Below are 24,231 nucleotides of genomic sequence, written 5' to 3'. Positions count from 1 at the left end.
TCTAAGCTACTCCACACAGCCCCAGTAACTTCCCAGAGGACTGTCCTATGATACTCCACACAGCCACAGTTGCTTTCTAAGATTTTCAGTTCTGTTGGGGAACTGAAGTTACAATTAGACCATACAATATGTCGGTGAGAGATGGACAACATACAGAACAATGGTGGGATGAGATTATACTACTCAGTTATGTAATAATCATTTGTATGTGCAACCACAAAGTGTGACGTTCATACAATGATGAAATCACCTGCTGATGGTGTTCAATGTGTGTTAACACTAAGCAATGCACACCTGTACCTGACATTCCAGAGGTACCTGAGAGTAGAAATTAAAACCAAGACTCATAGCCCAACCTGTCACATATGGCAGATCCTTGGCATCACAGCCAAGCATGAGCTCTGAGACCTCTCCATAGCCAGGTCATAGCTGGTATGGCCCTTGTCCCTTGGTGAACCATTCTTATCCAAAACCACCACATTCCCTGGCCCCCATAGGCTTGTAGCCATATAATGCAAAAAATTTATTCAGCCCAATTTCAAAAGTCCTGACAGACTTTCAATCTCAAGACTGCTCCAAAGTCCAAAGTCTCTTCTGAGACTCATGGCATCCTCTTAATTATAACCCCCTTTAAAACAAAACTCAAAACGAATATCACATACTTCCAAAATACAATGGCACAGAATATACATTATCATTCCAAAGGGGAGGAAATGGAGCATAATGAAGAAACACTGGACCAAAGCAAGATCGAAAACCAACAGGGCAAAAATTATGCATTTCCATGGCTGATGTCTGTCGAAGCACCCTTCAGATTGCTAACTCCTTCCTTTCAGCTTTGTTAACTGCAACACACTCCTGTCTCTTGGGCTGGTTCCCATCCTGCTAGCAATTGTCCTTGGCAGGTACCCCAATGGTTCTGGCATGTCCAACATCTTGGGATTTCTAACACAATTCAGGCTGTACTTTCACAGCTTCATGTAATGGCCTCTCTAGGCCTCCATGCAGGGACACATCTCTGACACAGGCCTGGCCTAAATGGTTTCCCTTAGCTGTGGAGGGAGACTCTAGAACCCCTTTCATTCTTTCTTTCTTTCTTTCCTTTCTTTCTTTCTTTCTTTTTTCTTTCTTTCTTTTACATGTGGATTCCAGTTCCCTCTCCCTCTCTCCCTCCCTCTTACCCTCTCTCCCCCCTCACATGTACCCTGACCACCCTCCCCTCCTATCCCCCACCCCAATTCCACATGTAGGGCAGTGCCATCCAGGTGGGGTCATGTAAATCTTTCAAGTCATTTGAAGTAGGGACTAGGACTTCTCTCCTGTCTCTATGTTAAGGGAGTATCCCTCCATGGGGGACGTGTCTGCAAGGTCCTTTTGTGCACCAGGAATGCATCCTAATTCCACTGTCTGAGGTCCCTTAGACTGCTCAGTCCTTCCAGCTGAGACCCATATTCAGGGGGGCCTGAGTCAGTCCCATGCTGGATTCCCAGCTATCAGTCTGGGGGCCTGTTAGCTCCTCCTTGTTCAGGTCAGCTGTCTCTATGTGTTTCTGCAACCTGATCTTGTCCTCTCCCTCTGCATCTGAATTCTAGTTTGACTCAGTGTTTAGTTATGGGTGTTTGCTTCTGTTTCCAACAGGTACTAGATGAGGACTCCATGATGGTGGATAAGTTAATTATTGATCTCACTATCAGGGAAGGGCATTTATGGTAGCCTTTCCACAGTTGCTCAAATTGCAGAACCCCTTTCTTGTATTCTTGACTCATAAGTCCAGGATGAGGCAGAAGCTGCCAAGTTCTGCTGCTTGCTGGGGCTGGAACTTGGCCCCTCTTTCAGTTCAATTTACACCAGCTTTCAGTTGTTGATGGCTCCTTTCATTGCTTGTGCTTCCCTTTAATCCATTTTCATAAGTTGGAAGCTTAGCTGGGCTGGGTCTTGCCCTGAGGCTACCACTCCTTTTATTCCATTTGGCATCAGGCTTTTCTTTAAGCATTTTATCCCCTTGAGCTCAAGACTCGGTTCCAACATCATCTTTCCTGATGCTCTTTCTTCTCACACTGTGCATTTTGTATTTCCCCTTGCCCCACTTGAACCTTTTCATTGTAGATCTGTATAAGAGTGACTACTAATAACCACAAGTCATAGTCAATACTAAACTGTCCTGACATTTCCTCTGCTAATGCCATTAATCCAAAACTCTTCAATTTAGCCTCAGGCAGATTGTTAGGACAAGGACAAAAAGCACCCCTTTCTTTGCCAAGATATCACAAGAACAGTCTTTAGCCAACTACTAATATACTTCCCCTCTGAAACTTATCTAGTTGGACTGCCACAGTTCAAATTCCCCTCGGCACTGTCTTCCATGCTCCTAGTAGGATGGCCTATTAAGTCCCGGTTAAAGTGCCCTACAATTTTACTAGTCCAAAGTCTCAAAGTCTTCTATATTCCTCCAGCAAACACTATAGTCAGGCCTGTCAAAGCAATGCCCAAGTCTCTGGTACGAGTTTTTGTCTTAAGTCACTTTTCTATTACTGTGAAGAGACACAATGACTAAGGGAACTCATAAAAGAAAGCATTTAACTGGGGCTTCTTATAGTTTCAGAGGTTAATCCCTTATCATCAAGGAGGGGAGCAGGTAGCATACATAAAGGTAGTAACTGAGCCCTTTACATCCTGATCCATAGGCAGAGAGAGAACCTGGGCTGGGCAAGGGCTTCCTCCAACAAAGCCACACCTCCTAATCCTATCAAAGAGTTCCACACCCTAGTGAGTAGGCATTCAAATAGATAAGACTATAGGGGCCATTCTTATTCAAACCACTATACTGGTGTACTAGAGTTCTACCCTAAGGAACTAAAACTCCACAGTGAATGTTTCTTTCTTTTCTTTTAAGGATAAGAAACGTTTTTATAATTTAGCTATAAGTAACTTAAAACTGGCTACAATCTTGTGCACACCTGGAGCTGTTGTGAAGTGACAAGTTCTAACCTACAATTTGTGTTCAAGTACTATACACTGCATGAATGTAGTAGATACAATAGAATATACAGGTTATATGTTTTTAATGCTTTTTACAGACACCAACTAAATGTGCTAATTTCTTTTTTTTTTTTCTTTCTTTCTTTCTTTTTTTTTTTTTTTTTTTTTTGGGTATTTATAATTTCTAAGTCTCAAGAAAATGCACAGTGCTGTAAGGTCCCAACAGCCATTTTGTCATGGCTGGATCCACTGCTGAAATGTGGTGAATGTGGTGAGCATCTTCACATTCTGAGACCCCCCCACATACCCTTTTAAATAGCAGTGTAATGATGGAGTGGGGACCCACAAATCCCATGAACAGTCTTTACTCTCCATGTTCCTGGCCACATTCTGGGTTTGGAACTCCACTGAGAACTTCCTACTAAGCTCTGATTAAAGCACCTCTAGCATACTTCTCCAGACTTCTTCAAAGCCCTTCTCTGAACCAGTCCCCACAAGCTTCCATGCAGGTGGTCAGGTGATGATAGCAATGGCCCCACTTGTAACAACTGTCCATGTCAGCCAACTTTTCATACTGTGACAAAACACCTGAGAAAATTAGCTTAAAAGACAAATGGCATATTTTTATTTAGATCCTGATGAGCTAATGCCATTGCCTTTCAGGGCTGAGGCAAGGCAGAAAAATCATGGTAGGAGGGTCTGATGGGGCAGAACTGCCTACATCATGGACACAAAGCACACCCTTAAAACCTTGGGATCTTCTTCATTAAGGCCAATGAGGCTGAATGGTTGACAGTCTTTGTAGTGGTTTGAAAGGAAATGGTCCCCATAGGAATGACACTATTAAGAGGTATAGCCTTTTTGGAGTAGGTGTGATGTTGCTGGAGAAAGTGTGTCCCTGGGGGCAGGCTTTAAGGTCTTAGATGCTCAAGCCAGGCCCAGAATGGCACTGTCACTTCTTGCTGCCTGAAGATCCAGATGTAGAACTCTCAGCTACCTCTCCAGCACCATATCTGCCTGCACACCACCAAGCTTCCCACCTGACAATAATGCACTACATCTCTGAACTGAAGCCAGTTCTAATGAAATGTTTTCCTATGTAAGAGTTGCCAGTGTCCTGGTATTTCTTCACAGCAACAAAACCCCAAGACAGTCCCCAAGCTTTCACTGTTCACATGAAGCCAGGACACATTACACATTGAAACACTCAATGACAGGACCTAGCAACATGTCTAAGAGATGGTAGGATAGACCTGGTAAGCAGTTATGGGAAATAAGAGCCCAGCCTCTTCAGTGGATAGAATGTAGGCACACGGGTACAAAACATACACAGATGGTCTTTGGGGCTGGCTATCTGTCCAGGTTCACACTTCTTTACCTACCACACCTGCTGGCAATTGTGACTCTGGAAGCACTGAGCTTTCCTGTGTGCTCTGCAGGTATACTGACATCTGACCACCTTGAACAACTACCTCATGTTTCAAGTGTCTGTCTTGACGGTTAACCAGGCTATATAGCCAGGCCATGTGGGCTGAAGTTGTAGCTGCTCATCCTCTAGAGAGGTAAAATCCAACACAGAGAGATGACCTAATAAAATATGTAGGTGTGTCTGAGCATAGTTATGGTACTCAAATTGATTTTCTGCAGCTGCTAGACTTACACTTCTTTCCCTGACAACTGCCTGTAGGAGAAGGGACTGCAGTAAGCCTGAACTAACAGTCCTAATACTTCACCATAGTGGGTGCTGTGAGGCTTGTGGGGGGGGTAGCATGGGGTAAGGATAGGGGTAGAAACTCAGAGGCTGGGATGGGAACAGGTAACTCCTACTTCAAGCAGCCACTTGTTGTGCCCTCATGGAAACAGTAAGAAACTGAGAAGATGAGGAAGGATGGATAAGTAACTCAGGGCAAAGGTGAAGACTGTATGTCCCAAAAAGAAGGGTCACCAGGTACTCCCAAGATGTCAGGTACCTCAGCCAGCCCTGCCCATGAATGGCCTACACTATGTGGCCCCAAGTGCCTGCTGTGGCTCTAGAGAACACACAGCCAGAGCCATATGGAATTTGGGTGAAGAGCCATGAAACAGAGGTTCTCCCTTCCCATACACAAGCATGCCCCCTTCCCTTATGAACAGAGAAATAGTGAGCTGGCCTCCTGTGAAAGGCAAATGTCTCTTGAAGACATAATAACTAAATAACTAAAGTACAAGGGGTCATTGTGCCAAAGGAAATCCAAACAAATTCTAGACAAGCAAGCAGTTTCCTTTATGATTATTTCAGCAAGGCTTTCCCATCTGTAAAGAGAAAAGGTTTGTTTTTAAAAGAAAGAAAAAGAACAGCAACATTTTTCATACCTTGTTCCTTAATAAATACTAAGAGTATAACCCATGTGTGTGCATACTTATCTGCTGATGTAATTAATATATATATATATATATACATATATATATATAGTGCCAATATGTGGATACATATAGTTGTATGCATATATGTACATGTGCTCTCTGTGAATGTATTTATTCACTTGTCTATATTTCCACATAGAAATGTGTGTGTGTGTTCATGTACATGAAGAAACTTCAGAACGAGTGCCTTCTTCTCAGATAAGAAATATAGACATAGCAGAACATTCCTCACCATCCTGCCTCTCTCTGTCGAACTCCATAGAGGCAGGAAAAAGGAACTCTGCTGTTATCAGTGCTGTCATTGTCCTGGGCAGAAAGCCCCAGGCTATGGCTTCCTAGTACTGCTCCAGAGCTGTGCTTGGGCTCTGCTTTAATGGCATACCCTCCTGCAACAGGTATGACACTAAGCAATCTCACTCTGTTAGGACTGTGAAGCCTGGTACAGACCTCACACAGGCCCTCAAGCCACCTTGAAAGTCACACCCTGCAGCAGCAGAGGGTATTCTTGTGGGCACCCATGTTTTCCTTGCTTCAGCTGAGCCACAGAAAAGAAGCCCTCATTGTTCTTCTTGGACTTAAGATCCTGGAAGCCACCAGGCCCATAATCTGCTTCTTTCATCTTTCCTCACACCTCATCTTCGGCCTTTAATCATTTCTCCTGATAAGAAAGCTATTCAACTTTGTACCCCACAGGACACTTCACTAAGAAAGGGCTCAGATCTTCAATGCCTACCACCATTACCATAATGAGCAGTAGTGCTTAATAAGGAGGGCACACCTTCTGAGGTCTGAAAGGAAAATTACTGCCTGTACTTAAATGTGCAGACCAGGAAACAAATATTCTACACAGGTACAGGACACTGGGAGGTGGGGTGGGGTGGGGTAGGGGTTGGGTGGTGGTGATGATGGCACACTCATCCTGCCCATTCTCTGTGAAAGCTTTGGGGAATGGCTATCCTCTAAGTACAAGGAGCTGGGAGTTGACCCTGAAGGAATCAGGCCTTGCTTAATGCTGAGAAGTCTACCCGAGGCTGGATCTCCTGCAGGTAGAAATCTCTCACTGTCTCCCCTGCCTGTCTCCGGGTTCTCTTCCTGAGTACAAACATTTTCAGCCCTCTACTACATCTAAGGCTCTGCCTGACCCTTCTGTCCAGCAGGCTCTGTGGTCGGGTTCAGTCATTCTGGCCCTTTCCCTGCTTCCACACCCCTTCAGCCCCTCAGCTAGGAATCCTGCAGTCGCAGGCTCTGTTCTTCTCTGGACGCCGACTCTCTTGTCCTTCGAATTCCTTGCTGACTAGACCTCACCTGCCTATGTCTACTCATGGCTCCTCTCAAACAGCTCTCACCTGAACCCAGCCATGGGACCGAGCAGCATGTCCCCTCAGACTGTGGCCACTGCCCCCCCACAATATCTGGGCCCAACTCCCACAGGCCTCCTGTTCTATACACCCCTCTGCCTCCTTCAACACAGCTCCTACCCAGCCGGCTCACCACTTACCAGCCATATTGCAGATTGCAGGGCCTCTGCTCAGAGCTCTCACCTTTGCCAACTACTCCTTGCTCTGCTGAAGGCGGTACCCACAGCCTCTCCTGGACATGCTGTCTCCTCAGCTCCCTGGCCTTCTCATTCTGAAGAATACTGCAGTGCCTGACTCCCATCTTTGCTGCTGTGTCATCGCTCTTGCATGTCCCTAGACCCTGATGATCCTCCAGAGGGCAAATGGTAGACAGAGAAATAGAGATGCCTCCATGGAACCAGCCTGTGTGTGTGCAAAGTCTGCTATACACAGAATGCTTAGCCCATACACCCAGACATAGAGGGTCTGCTGTCTGCATGCTGGGTGCATGCAGGATCTACTGTAGCCTGCCCAGCCCACACACTCATTTGTACACCTGTGTGCTACCCAATTCAGGGAAGGCCTGATGCCCCTTAGCTGCCCAAGAGCCCCTCTTCCTGACCCTCGACATCATCACTCTGTCATCTCACTTTTACATCACTGGCCAGGCTGCAGAACATGGCCCACCTGCCAGTGGGGTCCAGTCATTCCAATTGCCCTGCCCTCTCCATGTGGGTCAGGAATCTGTCCTCTCTCTGCAGAGATGTCTGAGGCCAGGAAGTATCCACAACAAATGTGGTTCGAGGCCAGACAGTAAAGACAGAGTTCCTTACACATTTTACTATATCCCATCAGAACACGGCAGGCCAGGGGCTGGGCCCCAAGGTCCTGTTCAAGAAGTTAAAGTAACTAAAACATCAGGCAATCACACAAGCCCCACAGCAACACAACCACACTACAGCATGTAAGCCTCATGGCAACACACCCACACTACAGCACATGAGTCCCATATAACACACCTACAACACTACAGTTCACCAATCCCATACAGTAACACACCCAAACTACAGAACACAAGCCCTACACAGCAACATTCCAACCACACTACAGAGCAACAGCCCTACACAACAGCACACCCAAACTAGAGCATACAAGTCCTGCACAGCAGCACTCACTACACTACAGTGCACTAGCCACACTCACACAACAGAGCCCTATACACATAGCACCACAGGTTGCTCCTCCTACTCCTATGCTCCACTTTACAGCTACCTGCCAGAGCAAAGGAAGAAATAATCCATTTCCAAGATCCCTTTTCAATTGACCAAATGTGTTCTTAAAAATGTCTGGAAACAATGAAGAAGACAACTGATCTTTAGTTTGACATTTTGTGACATTTGCTGCTTCAAGGGTACACTCAGAGAGACATCAATCTGTACAAAACCATGAGCCTACAGTGGCTATTCACATGTCCAGTTAGCTACTGGACAGAAGACTGCATGTTGCCCCAAGTCCACTAGCTGTCCCAGGAGGCAAGACAGGACCTCTGAATAATTAGTTGGGCTAGGCATGGGGACCAGGACAGCGGTGGCCCATCCACAGAGATGCTAGAAGGCCTTGCCAGCAAGGCCATGCTGATGTAGGTCTGCCAGGACCAACACACATAATCTGCCCGTCCTATCTAGTTTCTCACTGAGCAGCCATAGACACCAAAGGTCTCTGCCCAAGACCCAAAGGAGAGAGCAAGAGGTGGTACCAGACCTGCATATCCTTCTAGTACCACTAGGAACAGGGCCTATCCAGGCAGGCATGGAATTGGCGTAGAATGTGGCTTCCAGAAGTAGGATGTTGTCCCTCATTTTGTTCCTTGCTGTTTCACAGGCCTCCAGACAGCACTCACCATTTGCACACAGATGCTGCTTGTCACAGTGAGGCTGGCGGCCACGCAGCAAGAAGGCACAGCAGTGTGCCTATCTACAAGAGCTGTTCACAGACCACCAAACCTGTAGGCTCTTCAGCAGCTCCAGTCCACAGAAAGACCCATGACTGTCCACTGGACTTCATCTAAAACAACACCATAGGTGGCTATCACCTCCTCATTCTACAGAGCTTCTGTCTTTAAGACTTAGAACAAATGTCCTTACTCTTCCACAAGTGGAAGCTCACCAACATACTGCTTACTACTCCTCTGGGCCAGCTGTTTCTGGAGATCGACAGGACACAGCCAGGCCTGTCTAGGTAAAGCCCTAAGCACCAGCACATTGGGTTGAGGAGTGCACACAAGGCCTCCTAAGGAGGTATCAGCAATCTTGAGTGAGGTCCTGCATGGTTCATGTCTCAGCTATGTAGCCCATTCAAGACTTATGATTTTGTGTCACACTGTAGCCAGCCCCTTGGGGTTTACGAGATCATGTGTTCTGGGAGGAAACAGCAGGCACTGAGGAAAGGCACAGATTTCCTTCCCCTCACTCCTAAAGCCACTTACTGCAAAACAAACACACAGTAAACAAGGAAAGCAAAGAGTAGCAAGTGGTCCCTAGTGGGGATACAAGACATTTTATACCCTGGAGCTCCTTTCACCCTGAAGACCCCTTAAAAATCTGGCTGGAGAAGGGCAGGCAGGAACACAAGACCTCACTGGCTAGCAGAGATAATGCAGCTTGTGGAGAGACCCCAGTAAGACACTGTTTATATAGAGCCTATGGGCATCACGGGCAATGTCCTGAGGGTCACCAGACATAGAGATGGCAAGGGAGGTGTCTGCCTGTAGGAGGGCACTTTCACATAGTATACAGATCCTTGCACACCAAGCATGAATACTCCCTCAGGGAAGTACCTCTACTCAGGACCCAAAGGCTCAATGCATAGCCTGTCCCATACTCCCCAGGTGACCCGCCAAAACTACAGAACCAGCCATGGGCAGTACCCCAGCTGCCACCTCCCTGTTGTAGCACATAGGCCAGTCCTACCTTGTCCTGCATGTGCCTCCTCCTCAAGCACAATCCTGCTCCTATGGAAATGACAGGCAGCAACAATTACTGCCTGCAAAGCAAATCCCAATGAACAAAGCAGGAGCTGTGGCAACCATTGCCAGGAATGCCCTACTGCTAGAGGCTCACCCCATCCCATTCACAGGGCAGAAACATTTCCTAAAATGTCACAGTGGTGAGCACACTCTCTTGATCTCACCAGGACCCCAGGGCCCTTCATTAATTGAAGTCAGTTCTCCACAACACACACTGGGTTCATGACACACAATCTTTCCAGTCTCCAGAACATCAAAGCGCTACTTTATTCCAGCACAGGAGAAAATCCACCTTGTGGCTCCTGGTCCTCCCTGTCCACACCCAAGCTGCAGGGCTGCAGGGCTAGAATCCAGGCACACACCCCCTGTATTGGCTATGTGCAGAGGAGAAGGGAAGGAGGACAACAACACCCTCAGAGGAGGCCAGCAACTCATGGTACTCGGCCTCTCAAGGTGAACCCATAATTACACCAGCAAAGCTCCAGCCAAACAGCAAATACATCTCTTAAACAGAAGAGTGTTGGAATCAGACAAGAGCAGAGGATGCCATCATGGCAGCCTGTCAGGATGCCATGGGCCCTGTCTATCACACACAGCCACTGTGGCCCCAGCCACTCAAGTGTCTAGTGGCTACACATGCTTTTGATCACTTCCCAAGGGGCCTAGGTCTTGCTCTAAACACATGTACATGTAATACTTCACTGCATATACTCACAAGAGAAAGGCTGGCCCAAGAACCCATGACCAGTGTCACTGGTCTGGTCTGAGCCAGTGTGTGGGGAAAGGATAGACAGCCCCTTGCTGAAGGTGGCTTACCAAAAAACTCTGGGGCAGGCCAAGCTGAGCATACATGGTCTAGGGTCTTTCCAGGAGGCTGCAAAGGTACTGTTGTAGGATTTGGGGAGGAATATCTCCCCCAAACACATGGCTATGCATAATGTGAGTTCTCAACTACCCTGCATCTTATAACCCTGGAAGGCAGCAAATCTGCCTAAAGCCTTAGACACCGTTGCCCAGCCTATGAGGCCAGATTCAATGTGGCAGTAACTTGAGACACTAGCTCAGCTGAGATCTCTGACCCTCAAGAAGAGGGCAGCAATATGAGTCTGGAACAAGTTCTCTTGGAGATTCCTGAAAACCAGTCAAGCCATGAGTGTGCATTGTCCACTGGCAACCCACCACAATAGCCAGTATACTGAGTGGCCACTATACATCAGGAAGGCAGGGCCCTTCTCTCTTCCATGAATAGGCAGTTGGGTCAAATGGCTGAGCAGGTGCCTATACAGCCAGGCCTGCTTCCCAGAGCTTCCTGAGGACAAACAGGTGTACTGGGAAATAAAGCTTAGCATTCAAGGAGTTTGGTCTAAATCACTTGGTGACAGGGCAAGCCATGTTTCCTAGAGTCTCCATGTTCTCAGGATGCAGCAACAAGGACCAGGTAGACCTAGCATATGCCTAATGGGGCAGGCAGCCAACACATCTCAACCACTTATGAATTAGACAAGGGATAGACAAGGGAACCTACAGTAATGGCCAGCCTAGGACCCCAATCAGCACACTGAGCAACCCACAGGACAACTGAGTCCTGCAATGACAAAAGCAGCAACAAAGGACAGCCTCATGTACCATGTACTTAAAAAACCATGGACTGGTAGGCAGGCTGGTCTTTGTCTGCCAAGCCAAAGGTCCTCCTGGAAGCTCCTTCCGCAGGCCAGCACCTTCACCTACCCATAGTCCTTTCTTCTGCTGTGCCCTTGTTATTTGGACTGCTAGCAGCAAGTGCTGCCCTCCCTCAGAGTGTGTCTTCACCCATCAATCGAGGCAATCGGGGCACTTCTTCATCTGAAACTTCCCACTCAGGTCATTCTAATTTGTGGCAAATGGACACTAAAACCAGCTGTCATCCCCCTGAGGTCTGAGCAGGACTCTGTGTGACCATGCAGGACCTTAATGAGTCCTCCAACGGTCATTGATGAGAAACAGGGAGCTCAGAGTCATCTGAGAAGCTTAAGGTTGAGGAACAAGAGCTGCCTCGAGTTACCATTCTGGGAACTTGGGACCACAGGGCCACTTAACCTATGGAGAGCTGGATGGGCCAAGGGAGTGAGGTGGAAGACACCTGACTACAGATAGTGCAGAGTCCTGTCCCTACAATGTTGGTGTCTTTTTTGCTGTACCCTAGACCATCCCACCCCACCCTGCCCAGCAAGGTCTTTCACCACTAGGCCTTATGAGCTGCATTCAAGGACACTCTGACATCTTAGTAATAGCAGAAAGCACCTGGGAAGGGTCAACAGTTCTCGTAATACCTGGGCCTTCTAGGGGACACTCAGGTAATTCAGGGCTGGGGACCTGGACACATGCAGTTTCCTGGTTAGAACACAAAGCTGGCAAGACACAAGTTCAGTAAGGCCTCTGTCATGTGGGCTCATTAACAGCTCTATTATTAAGCTGGTAAGGAAACTTGAATAGAGAGGTTGAGGGATATGTCCCAGGTCACACAGCCACCAGATGACTATTGAGATGGGAGCTTGGGCTGTATGGTTTCTTATCTAGAACAGCCTCTTGCATATCATAAACCCTGGAAGCCAGAGGTTATACCAGGGCCCCCAGTGTCACACTGGTGAAGGCACATGGCTCAGGGAGTCTGAGTGGGGACTCATGATGTCAGCCCAGTTTACACCACAGTGGCAAAAGTGCTACCAGCTCAGTGTCTCAGCAGGAGGAGCTTCCCAGTATCAGGAGATGAGCAGTGAAGGCAACCAGCGCTCTTCCTCATAGCTCCTCCACAAATCAGCTGTGAACTAGACCTTTTGGGGCCTTCTGAAGAGTGGCTACTTACTTGGAAATCTCTTTCTTCTAGAATCTCTCTCCTCCATCTCACGAGGAAAGCAGCACAAACATACAAGTGGAAATGAGAAAAGCCCTCGGGTTCAGACTGAAAGAGAAAAAACAAGGAGAAATACACTCAGTGTGGGGAGACATCAGCCAACAGCCATCTGGTGGGCTCTCTAGTCAGGGTCATGGGAAAAGCTCACTTTTACCCAGAGACTGAACTGCAGAATGCTCATCTCCTTATAATAAACACCATTTAAAAAACTAAAAGACTGGTAAGCAGGGTCCTGGCCTGTTTTTTTTTTTTTTTTTTTAATTTCCCCCTAGAAACAACCATTTTACATATCACCTCGCCCCCCCACTCCCTGTCATTCTCCCATGCCCCTTACCAACCCCCCAACCCACCCCTACCCACTCCCCAAGAGGGGGATCATCGAAGTATGTTACATCATTTGGGGGAGGGCCTACCTAGGCCCTCCTCCATATATCTGGACTGAAATAGTAACCCTCAATGGGGAATGGGTTCCGGAAGTCCATTTGTGTACTAGGAATAAATACTGGTTCCACTGTTAGAGATCCCACAGACTGCCCATGGTCTGAGTTTTCAACAATGCCAAGAATAGTAACTCTCTTTTATTCACATATGATAGCCAGGAATATTGTCAGTAGATTTGGTGAATGCCCATCCTATGCCAGACACCAAACTTGAGCCTTGGAGAGCAGCCTCCACTTCCCAGAGGAGAAAGCAGGCCTGAAAGCTAAGGAACCAGTTCAAATGGGACACCAAACAAGCAGTAGAGCAGAAGCAGGGGATGCAGCTGGCAGGACAGGAAGTCTGGGGGTATCTACCTGAATTCTGACCCCCACATCTCGCTCCAGTGCAGTCAAATGTATCCTTCCCTCTGTTCTTACCATCTCATACTGCTGTCACCCCTGAAGCCCTGTCCAACCTGCCCAAACCTGCACAGCTCCTTTCTGGAAGGCTCTCATTTCTTCACTCCCTGCAATTCCTATCTGGCTTCAAGGTCACACCACCAACTACTAGGACTTGGGGCCCCAACCTCAGTTTGTTACCTTCATGGTTTTGCTAGGTCCACACACACCTATGCCGCTACTGTCACTGGGGTATTAGGTAAGAAAAGTATAGGGTGCATCAGAAAGTGACACGCTTTGAGGAAAAAAATGCAGCAAGAGAGGGAAGCAGGATAACAAGAGGGGTATCTATGCATGCTCAGTGGTCAACCATAATTTCTATAGTGCTCAGTCAGCTAAAGAGGAACTCAAAGAACCAAGGAAGGAGAGCCAGGCAGAAGCACAGAAACACAAAGGCCATGAGGTCAAAGAGTGCCAATGACAGCCCAGAAACACTAAGGTCAGCAGCACTAAGACAGAGAGCAAGGCTGCCAGTGCAGGGAAGCTTGTGCTGTGCAGGACAGAACCCTAGTCACCAAGTGTTCTCATGAACCTAGGAAAGCTCTGCTCAAAGGCTCCATTGGCTATCCCTCTGAGAACATGGCACAGGGCAGGCAAGGTGGAGAGGCAGAGCTCAGGACAAGCTCTGGGCACATACAATGTAAAACTGACAGGTATTAGTGATGTGCACCAAAGAGAAGCAAGAGCTTCTTATAACTAGAGTGCAAATTCTAGATCCATGGTAAAGGGTGAGCCCACAATGTGCTGCTATAAAAGATGTATTCAAGGTCTAAGGAAAAGAGGGGGGAAGGGCCTTAACTAGGGTGGATTTGCCACTTTCTAAGACAGGAGGCTTTGCAGTTGAAGAACACGTTAGATGAGATAGCTGTGGCCCTACTAAGAACAAGAAGTTCATCAGTGGTCTAGACCAGAAACACACTGATGGCAGTCAGGGAGCCACAAGGATCCCAGAGGTCCCATGCTATAGAAAATCCAAGGAGGAAGGGTTGGGAGGTGGCCAGTGGTCTTAGTGACATGGGGGCCAGCAGAGCAGGCTGGCTATTCTCAGTCCTACAGGTGGGCATTGCTTCTTCATCTCCCTGCACTGCCTGCCCAGCACTGTGGTAGCAACTGGCACAGTTCCTTTCTCTACTTCCTGACTGTGAGGGGATCGGCTGCCACCATTTCATGGTAAGGAATGGGGTTTGCTGAGATCTGACTCCACAGCAGTTTAAGAAAGTCTCTCCCAGTCCAGGCTGAAGACAGTTCGTATCACAGTCATAGATGACTTTGGCATCTACCACATGACAAAGTCAGTTGGTAATGGGAAGAGGCCTTGAGAATCATGGTTCCTTTGACTGAACCAACCTTGCATTCCCAGGATAAAGTGTATCTAGTCATGATGTTTCCCAGCTTTTAATCAGATTTCACCTGGCAAGATGAAACTTTAGTTTTCTTTAACTGTCTTTGTAGGGTTTAAGCATTAGACTGTTAGCCTCTCTCCCCTTTTCCTTTCTCAGAAGAGTGTATACAGCTTTGGGATATTTTCTTTGTATTTCTGAGAGACAGCCCCTGTGTGGTGGGCAGGGTCTAGTGACTTCTCTGTGAGTAGAACCATACCACAGTATTAATTTCTATATGGTTACAAAAGAATTCAGACTTCCTCCGAATGTTGTATATTCTTATTTTTCCAGAAATTTCTCATTTAAGTTTTCAAACTTAAAATACATTTTTTTCTAGATTTCTGTGCACTTACAGCTATATCCTATTTGGAAATACTCCCCCATCCCACACGCACACACCAGTTTTTTGACAGGCTCTCACTAATTAGCCCAGGCTGGCCCCAAGTTTATGATCCTCTGCCTCAGACCCTACTGCTGTTTGGTGCTATCAGAATTCTTAATTTCACTTTCTATTGCCTTTTCCTCCATCTTAGATGTTAATCATGCTGGAGGTTTAAGTCCAGTGGTTTTCTAAATTCAATCAGTCCATCAATCAGATTTTCATGATTGGTATTTTGTTAACTTCTCCTGTTATCTTGATTATTTCCTTCCTGTAATTTTGTCTCTTTCCTTCTTGCAGTTTCTTGTGGGACTTCTCAAACACATACAGAAGTAGAGTACTTTCGTTTTCCAGTTCCTTTTTTAACTTAAGGAAGATGGTTGCAAGCTCATTAGTGTCAGGCTTTTTATCCCATTTCTAATACAAACAAGTATTGCAAGCTTGTCAGTCACCCTCAGAAGCCCCACTTGAGCTGCACTCCAAGTCTTAATGAGCCTTTATCATCTCAATGTCTCAGAATGTGCCACTGGTTTTTATGATGTCTTTTTTGGATCATACCTGATTTTCCAGTACATTTTTTTTTTTTCAAATCTGTAAATGCATGGTTCATTTATGTTCCTTTAGCTTTTGAGCTACTGACTGTGACTTAATAGAGTTCTTAAAGAATGGGATTTAAGGACTCCAGTCTTTAAAGGTAATTTATTTTCTGAAGGTAAATGTTTTCTGAGGCAGCATCCTTGGAGGACAGCATGAACACTGAGGCCACAGGCCTTGCTCTGACATAGCTGCTATCCAGTGACCCATGTGGACCTGCCCAACTCTGTAAATAGAATAGACTCTCCGGTTCACCAACATGTACCTGGACAGGGCCCTTTCCTTGCTCTGCTGGTGTCCTCTCTATGTGGAATGAGTAGACATTTTTTTTTTTTTTTTTTTACATCTCCACAGAAAAAGTCACACTACAAAATGTCTGCTGTTCTTAAACACACACAGCTAGAGCTCCTAGAGACAGCAGTTCATTTATGTCTATTAAAGAAAAGTAACTCATAGTATAAGTCCTCTTTAGTGGTTTTTAATATGCATACAATATACAGGAAATAAGGAGGTATTAAAAATTCCTATGACATCAGTAGATTTGTTTTATTCTTGTAATTCTGCCAAATTTATTTTCTATATTGGAAGCTATGTTATGGGGGACATACATGTTCAAAGTTTCTTCCATATCATTGTCAACACACATCACCCCCTTTATCTTAAGCAATCCACTGTATAAATCTCTGGCTTAGAGGAGCAGTAGATAGCAAGACACATCTATGATCATCTATCAGCATTTGTGGCAAAATCTATTTTATAATAGCTACATTTTACTATGTGTGACCCTCTAAAAACATTGCCACAGTTAGGATAGTGCACATGTCTACCACATGTGTCCTTGTGGCCATTTATAAGTCCTTTCACAGTGTCCAGGTAACCAGTAGCTATTCTTCAATACACACCAGTTTACATCTGACATTCACACAGAGGTACCACTGAAATATAGGTACTGTTTTTCCTATGTCCTTCACTCAGAGTGACTATTTTGAGGTTTGTCCTTGATGTTCCATGTATGCAGGGTTCTTTCCACACAAAGTTCCTCTGAATGGCATGTTACAGTTTGTTTATCCATTCCCTATAAATGCTAAGAGGTGCTCCTCCGAATGGGCATACCACAGTTTATCTATTCTCTGAAAATATTTAGGTATGTTCCTCTAAACCAGCATATCACAATTTGTTTATCCATTCCCTGAAAACACTGAGGTGTGTTCCCCTGGATGGTCACACCACAATTTGCCTATTTACCCCCTGCAAATGCTGAGTTGTGTTCTCCTGAATGGAGGATGGGGGATTATTTGAGCTTCTAATAGCCTGCAGTAGTAGTGTCTCACTGAGGCTTCCAGATACCTATCCATACCTCCCAAATGACCAGTGACTAAGCATCCCTCATGTCACCACATCCTTTGGTATTTGGAGTTGTTCTTGATGTTTCCTATTCTTGTGTTTTACAAATTATTTTCATATATTCTACATGTTAAGTCTCTGTTAGAAACATGTGCTTCTCAGATTGCACCCCAACTTTCCACATTCCAAATAGTGACTGTGGGGAAATGTTTCTTAAATTCTGATAGAGATTCCATTTATGAATTTGTCACAACTAAGAAATTTTTCCCCAATTCAAAGGCACACAGAGTTTGCTTCTATTAGAGTCTTACATTTTCTGTTTAGGTCTCTAGTCCATTGCCAGTTGCTTTTCTGCATGTGTGAAGAAGCTGAAGGGGCGCTTGTGCACATGAACACCACTTCAGCAATTTGCTAAGGAGTTGATACCCACCCCCATGAGTTAAGGCTGAGATCACCCAGGCTTTCATTTTTACCCTTCTCCGGGGCTCTGCTGGCCTACATCTTCTCCATTCTTGTATCAACTGCACTGCCAGTTTGTCAATTACTGCAAAAAAGAGCTTGTGAACCTACAGATCAACCTGTGTGTGTGCGTGTGTGTGTGTATGTATGTATGTCTTTGTGTATGCTTCTCTTTGTCCCTATGAGTGTAAGTGCATGCATGTGCTTCTCTCTGTGTGTTTATCTCTGTGTATAAGTGTGTTGTGTATGCATGTCTATGCATATGCTTCTCTCTGGATGTCTGTGTAAGTGGCATATCTATGTGTGCTTCTCTCTGTGTATTTGTCTATGTGTGTGTATATGCATGTCTCTCTGTGCGTGTTTCTCAGTGTCTCCATGTACATCTGTATGCTCATCTGTGTACCTGGCTATATCTGTGTATGTCTGTATGGGCACACATGCCCATCTTAAAACCCGAGTCTTTTGACCCATCACTTACTTAGGTCTTCTTTATCTTCAGCAGTATTTTATAGTTTTCAAGATTCAGGTCAATTTTAAAGTTTGCCAGGTATTCCCTAAAAATGTTATTCAGTGATGACACTGAAAATACTGTCCTGGCTGGAACTCCCTGGGTTGGTCCCAGATCTCGCTGCCCCTGTGTCCTGTCCCCATTGAGAGCACTCTTGGAGCTCTGATACACCCCACTTACCCCCACCGAGAGTCTGCTCTCCCCCTACCCTGCCCACTGTCCCACCACTCTGGTTGAGCACTGGGACAGAGGGTGGAGCCAACAATCCAGCCACCTTCAGGGAACTACCTGGAGCTGCTCTGAGCACACTAGGCCTGCCTATTCCTTGCAGGACCACCCAAAATTTCCACCTTCCTGGTCTCTGACCCGCACTGCCAGTCCTCTACTAGAGCTTCGGGCCCCTCCCAGAGACCCGCCTATCTCCTCAGTGCCCCTCTGAGTTCATAGAGGCCTGGATCCTTGACAGCACCTCCTCCCACCCCTACCTCTCATTCCCCGACCCCCACCCTCACCCCTGGTCACAGGGCATCTACCAAAGAGTGCTGCTGGAGAGTGCCAAGCCCAGGCTAGATCTGCCTAGCAGCTTAAGGAACATCCCAAGTTCCAGCCTTCCATATCATTGACTCCCATCACCAGTCTTCTGCTGCAGCCTGATCGGTGGGCCCCTGCCTGTAGAGAGACATCATACAGAGCTTGGACCACACAGAGCTACAGATATTGAACCTCTGACCCACCTAAGCCCACCGGGGAAGTACCATAGAGAGAGGGAAAGACCCCACCCACACCTACTGGAAGAAGCTATGGGAAGACAGCAATACAAGAGAACACATAACAACAGAAAGACAAGCATGACACCACCAGAATCTAGGGAATCTACACCAACTAGAAGTGAACACAACAACAAAGCAGAGGAAGCAGAAGGGAACAACTTAAAAATTACTGTCATAAAAATGATAGAGGCACTCAAAGAAGATGTGAGAAAATCCCTTAAAGAAATGGAAGAAAAAACAAACAAAAAATTGGAAGAAATGAACAAAATTCTTAAAGAAAGTACAGAAAGCCAAGAGGGGAAAAAAAAAAAAAAAAAAACAATTTAAACAGGTGAAGGAAATGGTTCAAGACTTGAAAACTGAAATAGAGAAAATAAAGACAACACAAACCGAAGGAATGCTGGAAATAGAAAAACTGGGATTGGGAACTACAGATGCAAGCATAACCAACAGAATTCAAGAGATGGAAGAGAGAAGCTCAGGCGCGGAAGATAAACTAGAGAAAATAGATTCATCGACCAAAGAAAATCATAAATCCAACAAATCCTTAACACAAAACATCCAGGAAATGTGGGACACCGTGAAAAGGCCAAACCTAAGAATAATAGGCATAGACGAAGGTGAGGAAGCCCAGCTCAAAGGTACTGAAAACATATTCAACAAAAGCATTGAAGAAAACTTCCCCAATCTGAAGAAGGACATGGCCATGAAAGTATAAGAAGCATACAGAACACGAAATAGACTGGACCAAAGAAAAAAAGACCGCTCAACATATAATAATCAAAACACCTAACATACATAATAAAGAAAGAATAATAAGAGCAGTGAAGGAAAAAGGACAGGTAACATATAAAGGCAGATCTATCAAAATTACACCTGACTTCCCCATGGAAACCCTCAAGGCCAGAAGGTCCTGGATAGATGTTCTACAAGTACTAAGAGTTCAGGAATGCCAGCCCAGGCTACTATACCCAGCAAAACTCTCAATCACTATACACAAAGAAAACAAGATATTTAATGACAAAGCCAGATTTTCACAATATATATCTACAAATCCAGCCTTACAGAAAGTCTTAGAAGGGAAACTCCAACCTAAGGAAGTTAACTAGGCTCACAAACACGCAGGCAACAGATAATCCCACTTCACCAGAAACCAAGGGTAAAGCAGGACAAATATATTCACAATACCACTGCCAACAACAAATCTAAAACAAGCAAGCATTAACAATCAATGGTCCTTACTCTCCCTCAACATTAATGGTCTTAGCTCGCCTATAAAAAGACACAGGCTAACAGTATGGATACGAAAAAAGAATCCATCCTTCTGCTGCATACAAGAAACACATCTAAGCTTCAAAGATAGACATTACCTCAGGGTAAAGGGTTGGGAAAAGATCTTCCAATCAAATGGACCCAAGAAGCAAGCAGGTGTGGCTATTCTAATATCTAACAAGTTAGACTTCAAACCAAAATTAATCAAAAGAGATTTCGTGTTCATCACAGGAGAAATCCATCAACACAAAGTCTCAGTTCTGAACATCTATGCCCCAAATACAAATACACCCACATTCGTAAAATAAATACTACTAAAACTCAAACCTCACACACTTATACTAGGAGATTTCAACACACCACTCTCACCACTAAACAGGACCACCAATCAGAAACTCAACAAAGAAACAAAAGAACTAACAGAAGTTATGTCTCAACTGCCTTTAACAGATAACTATAGATCATTCCACCCAAACACAAAAGATATACCTTCTTCTCAGCTCCACATGGAAACTTCTCTAAAAAAGACCACATACTAGGCGGCATAACAAACCTCAACAGATACAAGAGAATAGGAATAGTCCCCTGTATCTTATCAGACCACCATGCTTTAAAATTGGAATTCAACAACAACACAAATCGCAGAAACCCTACAAACTCATGGAAATTGAACAATGTACAACTGCACCACACTTGGGTAAAAGAAGAAATAAAGAAAGAAATTAAGGACTTTCTAAAATTCAACGAGAATGAGGACACAACATACCCGAACTTATGAGACACCTTGAAAGCAGTGCTACGAGGGAAGATCATTGTACTAAGTGCCCATAAGAAGAAAACAGAGGATAGTCACATAAGAGAATTAACTGCACAACTGAAAGCCTTAGAACAGAGAGAAGTGAACTCACCCCGTAGGAGTAGACGCCAGGAAATTATCAACTTGAGGGTTGAAATCAAGAAAACAGATACCAGGAAAAAAATACAAAAAAATTAATGCAACAAAGAGTTTTTTGAGAAAATCAATAAGATAGACAAACCTTTATCCAAACTAACAAAAAAGCAGAGAGAGAACATGCAAATTAACAAAATCAGAAACGAAAAGGGGAACATAACAACAGACACAGAGGAAATCCAGACAATTTTCAGGTCATACTTTGAAAACCTGTATTCCACAAAAATTGAAAATTCAAAGGAAATGGACAAATTTCTGGATAACTAACACTTACCAAAATTAAATCAAGAACAGACAAACAACTTAAATAGACCTATAACCCACAATGAAATAGAAGCAGTCATCCAAAGCCTTCCAACCAAAAGAACCCAGGGCCAGATGGCTTCAGTGCAGAATTCTACCAGACATTCAAGGAAGAACTAATACCAATACTCCTCAAATTTTTCCACACAATAAAAACAGAAGGTTCATTATGAAACTCTTTCTAAAAGGTCACAATCATGTTGGTAACCAAGCCTCACAAAGACACAACTAAGAAAGAAAACAACAGACCAATATCCGTCATGAACATTGATGCAAAAATACTCAATAAAATACTGGCATATTGAATCCAAGAATACATCAGAGAAATCATTCACCATGACCAAGTAGGCTTCATCCCTGGGTTGCAGGGATGGTTTAACATATGAAAATCGATCAATGTGATCCACCATAAAAACAAACTGAAAAAGAAAAACCATATGATCATCTCCCTAGATGCTGAAAAAGCCTTCAACAAAATTCAACGCCCTTTCATGATAAAGGTCTTGGAGAGATCAGGAATAACAGGAACATACCTAAACATAATAAGAGCAATATACAGCAAACGAACTGCCAACATCAAACTGAATGGAGAGAAGCTTAAGGCGAGTCCTCTAAAATCAGGAACAAGACAAGGCTGCCCTCTCTCTCCATATCTCTTTTATATCGTACTTCAAGTTCTAGCTAATGCTATAAGACAACAAAAGGAGATCAAGGGGATCCAAATTGGAAAGAAAGAACTCAAACTGTCTCTATTTGCAGATGATATGATAGTTTACATAAGCAACCCAATAAACTATATCAGGGAACTCCTACAGCTGATAAATACCTTCAGCAAACTAGCAGGATACAAGATAAACTCAAAAAAGTCAGTAGCCCTACTTTATTCAGACAACAAAGAGGCTGAGAAAGAAATCAGAGAAACATCACCCTTTACAATAGCCACAAACAACATAAAGTATATTGGGGTAACGCTTACCAAACAAATGAAAGACCTATATAATAAGAATTTTGTGGCTCTAAAGAAAGAAATTAAAGATCCCACAAAATGGAAAGATCTCCCATGTTATTGGATAGATAGGATAAATATAGTAAAAATGGCAATCTTGCCAAAAGCAATCTACAGATTCAATGCAATCCCCATTAAAATCCCACCACAATTCTTCACTGACCTTGAAAGGATCAACTTTATATGGAAAAACAAAAGACCCAGGATAGCCAAAATAACCCTATACAATAAAAGAACTTCAGGAGGCATCACCATTCCTGACTTTAAGCTCGACTACAGAGCTATAGTTCTGAAAACAGCCTGGTATTGGCACAAAAACAGACAGGTACACCAATGGAATCGAATCAAAAATCCTGATATTAACCCACACACCTATGAACACCTGATGTTCGACAAAAGAGCTAAAAGTATATAATGGGGAGAGGAAAACATCTTCAACAAATAGTATTGTCGCAATTGGATGATGGTATGTAGAAGACTGCAGATAGACCCATGTCTGTCGTCATGCACAAAACTCAAGTCCAAATGGATCAAAGACCTCAACATAAATCCAGCCACACTGAACCTTTTAGAAGAGAAAGTAGGAGTTACCCTTGAACAAATTGGTATAGGAGACCGCTTCTTGAACATAACTCCAGGGGCACAGACACTGAAAGAAACAATTAATAAATGGGACCTCTTCAAACTTAGAAGCTTCTGTAAGGCAAAGGACACAGTGGACAAGACCAAACGGCAGCCCACAGACAGGGAAAAAATTTTCACCAATCCTATATACGACAAAGGGCTGATCTCCAAAATATACAAAGAACTCAAGAAACTAGTCAACAAAACACCAAATAACCCTATTTAAAAATGGGGTACAGAATTAAAGAAAGAATTCTCAATAGAGGAAATCAAAAAGGCTGAAAGACACTTAAGAAAGTGTTCAACATCCTTAGCTATCAGGGAAATGCAAATCAAAACAACTTTGAGATACCATCTTAACTCCTGCCAGAATGGCTAAAATTAGAAACACCAATGACAACTCATGCTGGAGAGGATGTGGAGAAAGGGGAACACTCCTCCACTGCTGGTGGGAGTGCAAACTCATACAGCCATTTTGTATGGCGGTTCCTCAGGAAAATGGGAATTAGTTTACCACAGGACCCAGCAATCCCCCTCTTAGGCATATACCCAAATGATTCACATCCATGCAACAAAGACATCTGTTCACCTATGTTCATAGCAGCACTATTTGTAATAGCAAGAACCTGGAAGCAACCTAGATGCCCCTCAACTGAAGAATGGAAAAAGAAAATGTGGCACATTTACACAATGGAATACTACTCTGCAGAAAAAAATAATGGTATCTTGAAATTCGCAGGCAAGTGGATGGCACTTGAAGAAACCATCATGAATGAGGTAACCCAGTCAGAAAAAGAGGAACATGGTATGTACTCGCTCATATATGGATTTTAGACCTAGAGCAAATCACCAGCCTATAATTCACACCACCAGAGGAATTAGGATACAAGGTGTATTCAAAGAGATTCATATAAATTCCCTCACAGAAGGAGGGACAAGTCCCCCAGAGCACGTGGGAAGTGGGGGGGGGGATGGGGTAGTGAGTGGAGAAAGAGAAGGGGAGGAGAGGAAAGCATGTGTGACTAGGAAGATTGAGTCAGGGCAGGAATAGAAAACAGAAGAGAGCGAGACACACACACACACACACACACACACACACACACACACATATACACAGAGAGAGGGA

At 44.6% G+C, this 24,231-nt stretch overlaps 1 protein-coding gene across 2 annotated transcripts in view; it reads right to left on the bottom strand.

Moving 5' to 3' along the window:
* Tbc1d22a (TBC1 domain family member 22A) overlaps positions 1–24,231 on the bottom strand; it is a 286,880-nt gene that overhangs the window by 25,344 nt on the left and 237,305 nt on the right. For both annotated transcript variants that reach the window (XM_051189573.1, XM_051189571.1), the window contains one exon: positions 12,587–12,682. In XM_051189573.1, coding sequence (XP_051045530.1) covers positions 12,587–12,682 — 96 coding nt within the window. The remainder of the gene's footprint in view (positions 1–12,586; positions 12,683–24,231) is intronic.

This window comes from Phodopus roborovskii, unplaced genomic scaffold, assembly GCF_943737965.1.
Source record: "Phodopus roborovskii unplaced genomic scaffold, PHOROB, whole genome shotgun sequence".
Lineage (NCBI taxonomy): Eukaryota > Metazoa > Chordata > Mammalia > Rodentia > Cricetidae > Phodopus > Phodopus roborovskii.
The sequence above is the reverse complement of the archived record's forward strand: the minus strand, read 5'-3'. Positions and strand labels throughout refer to the sequence as shown.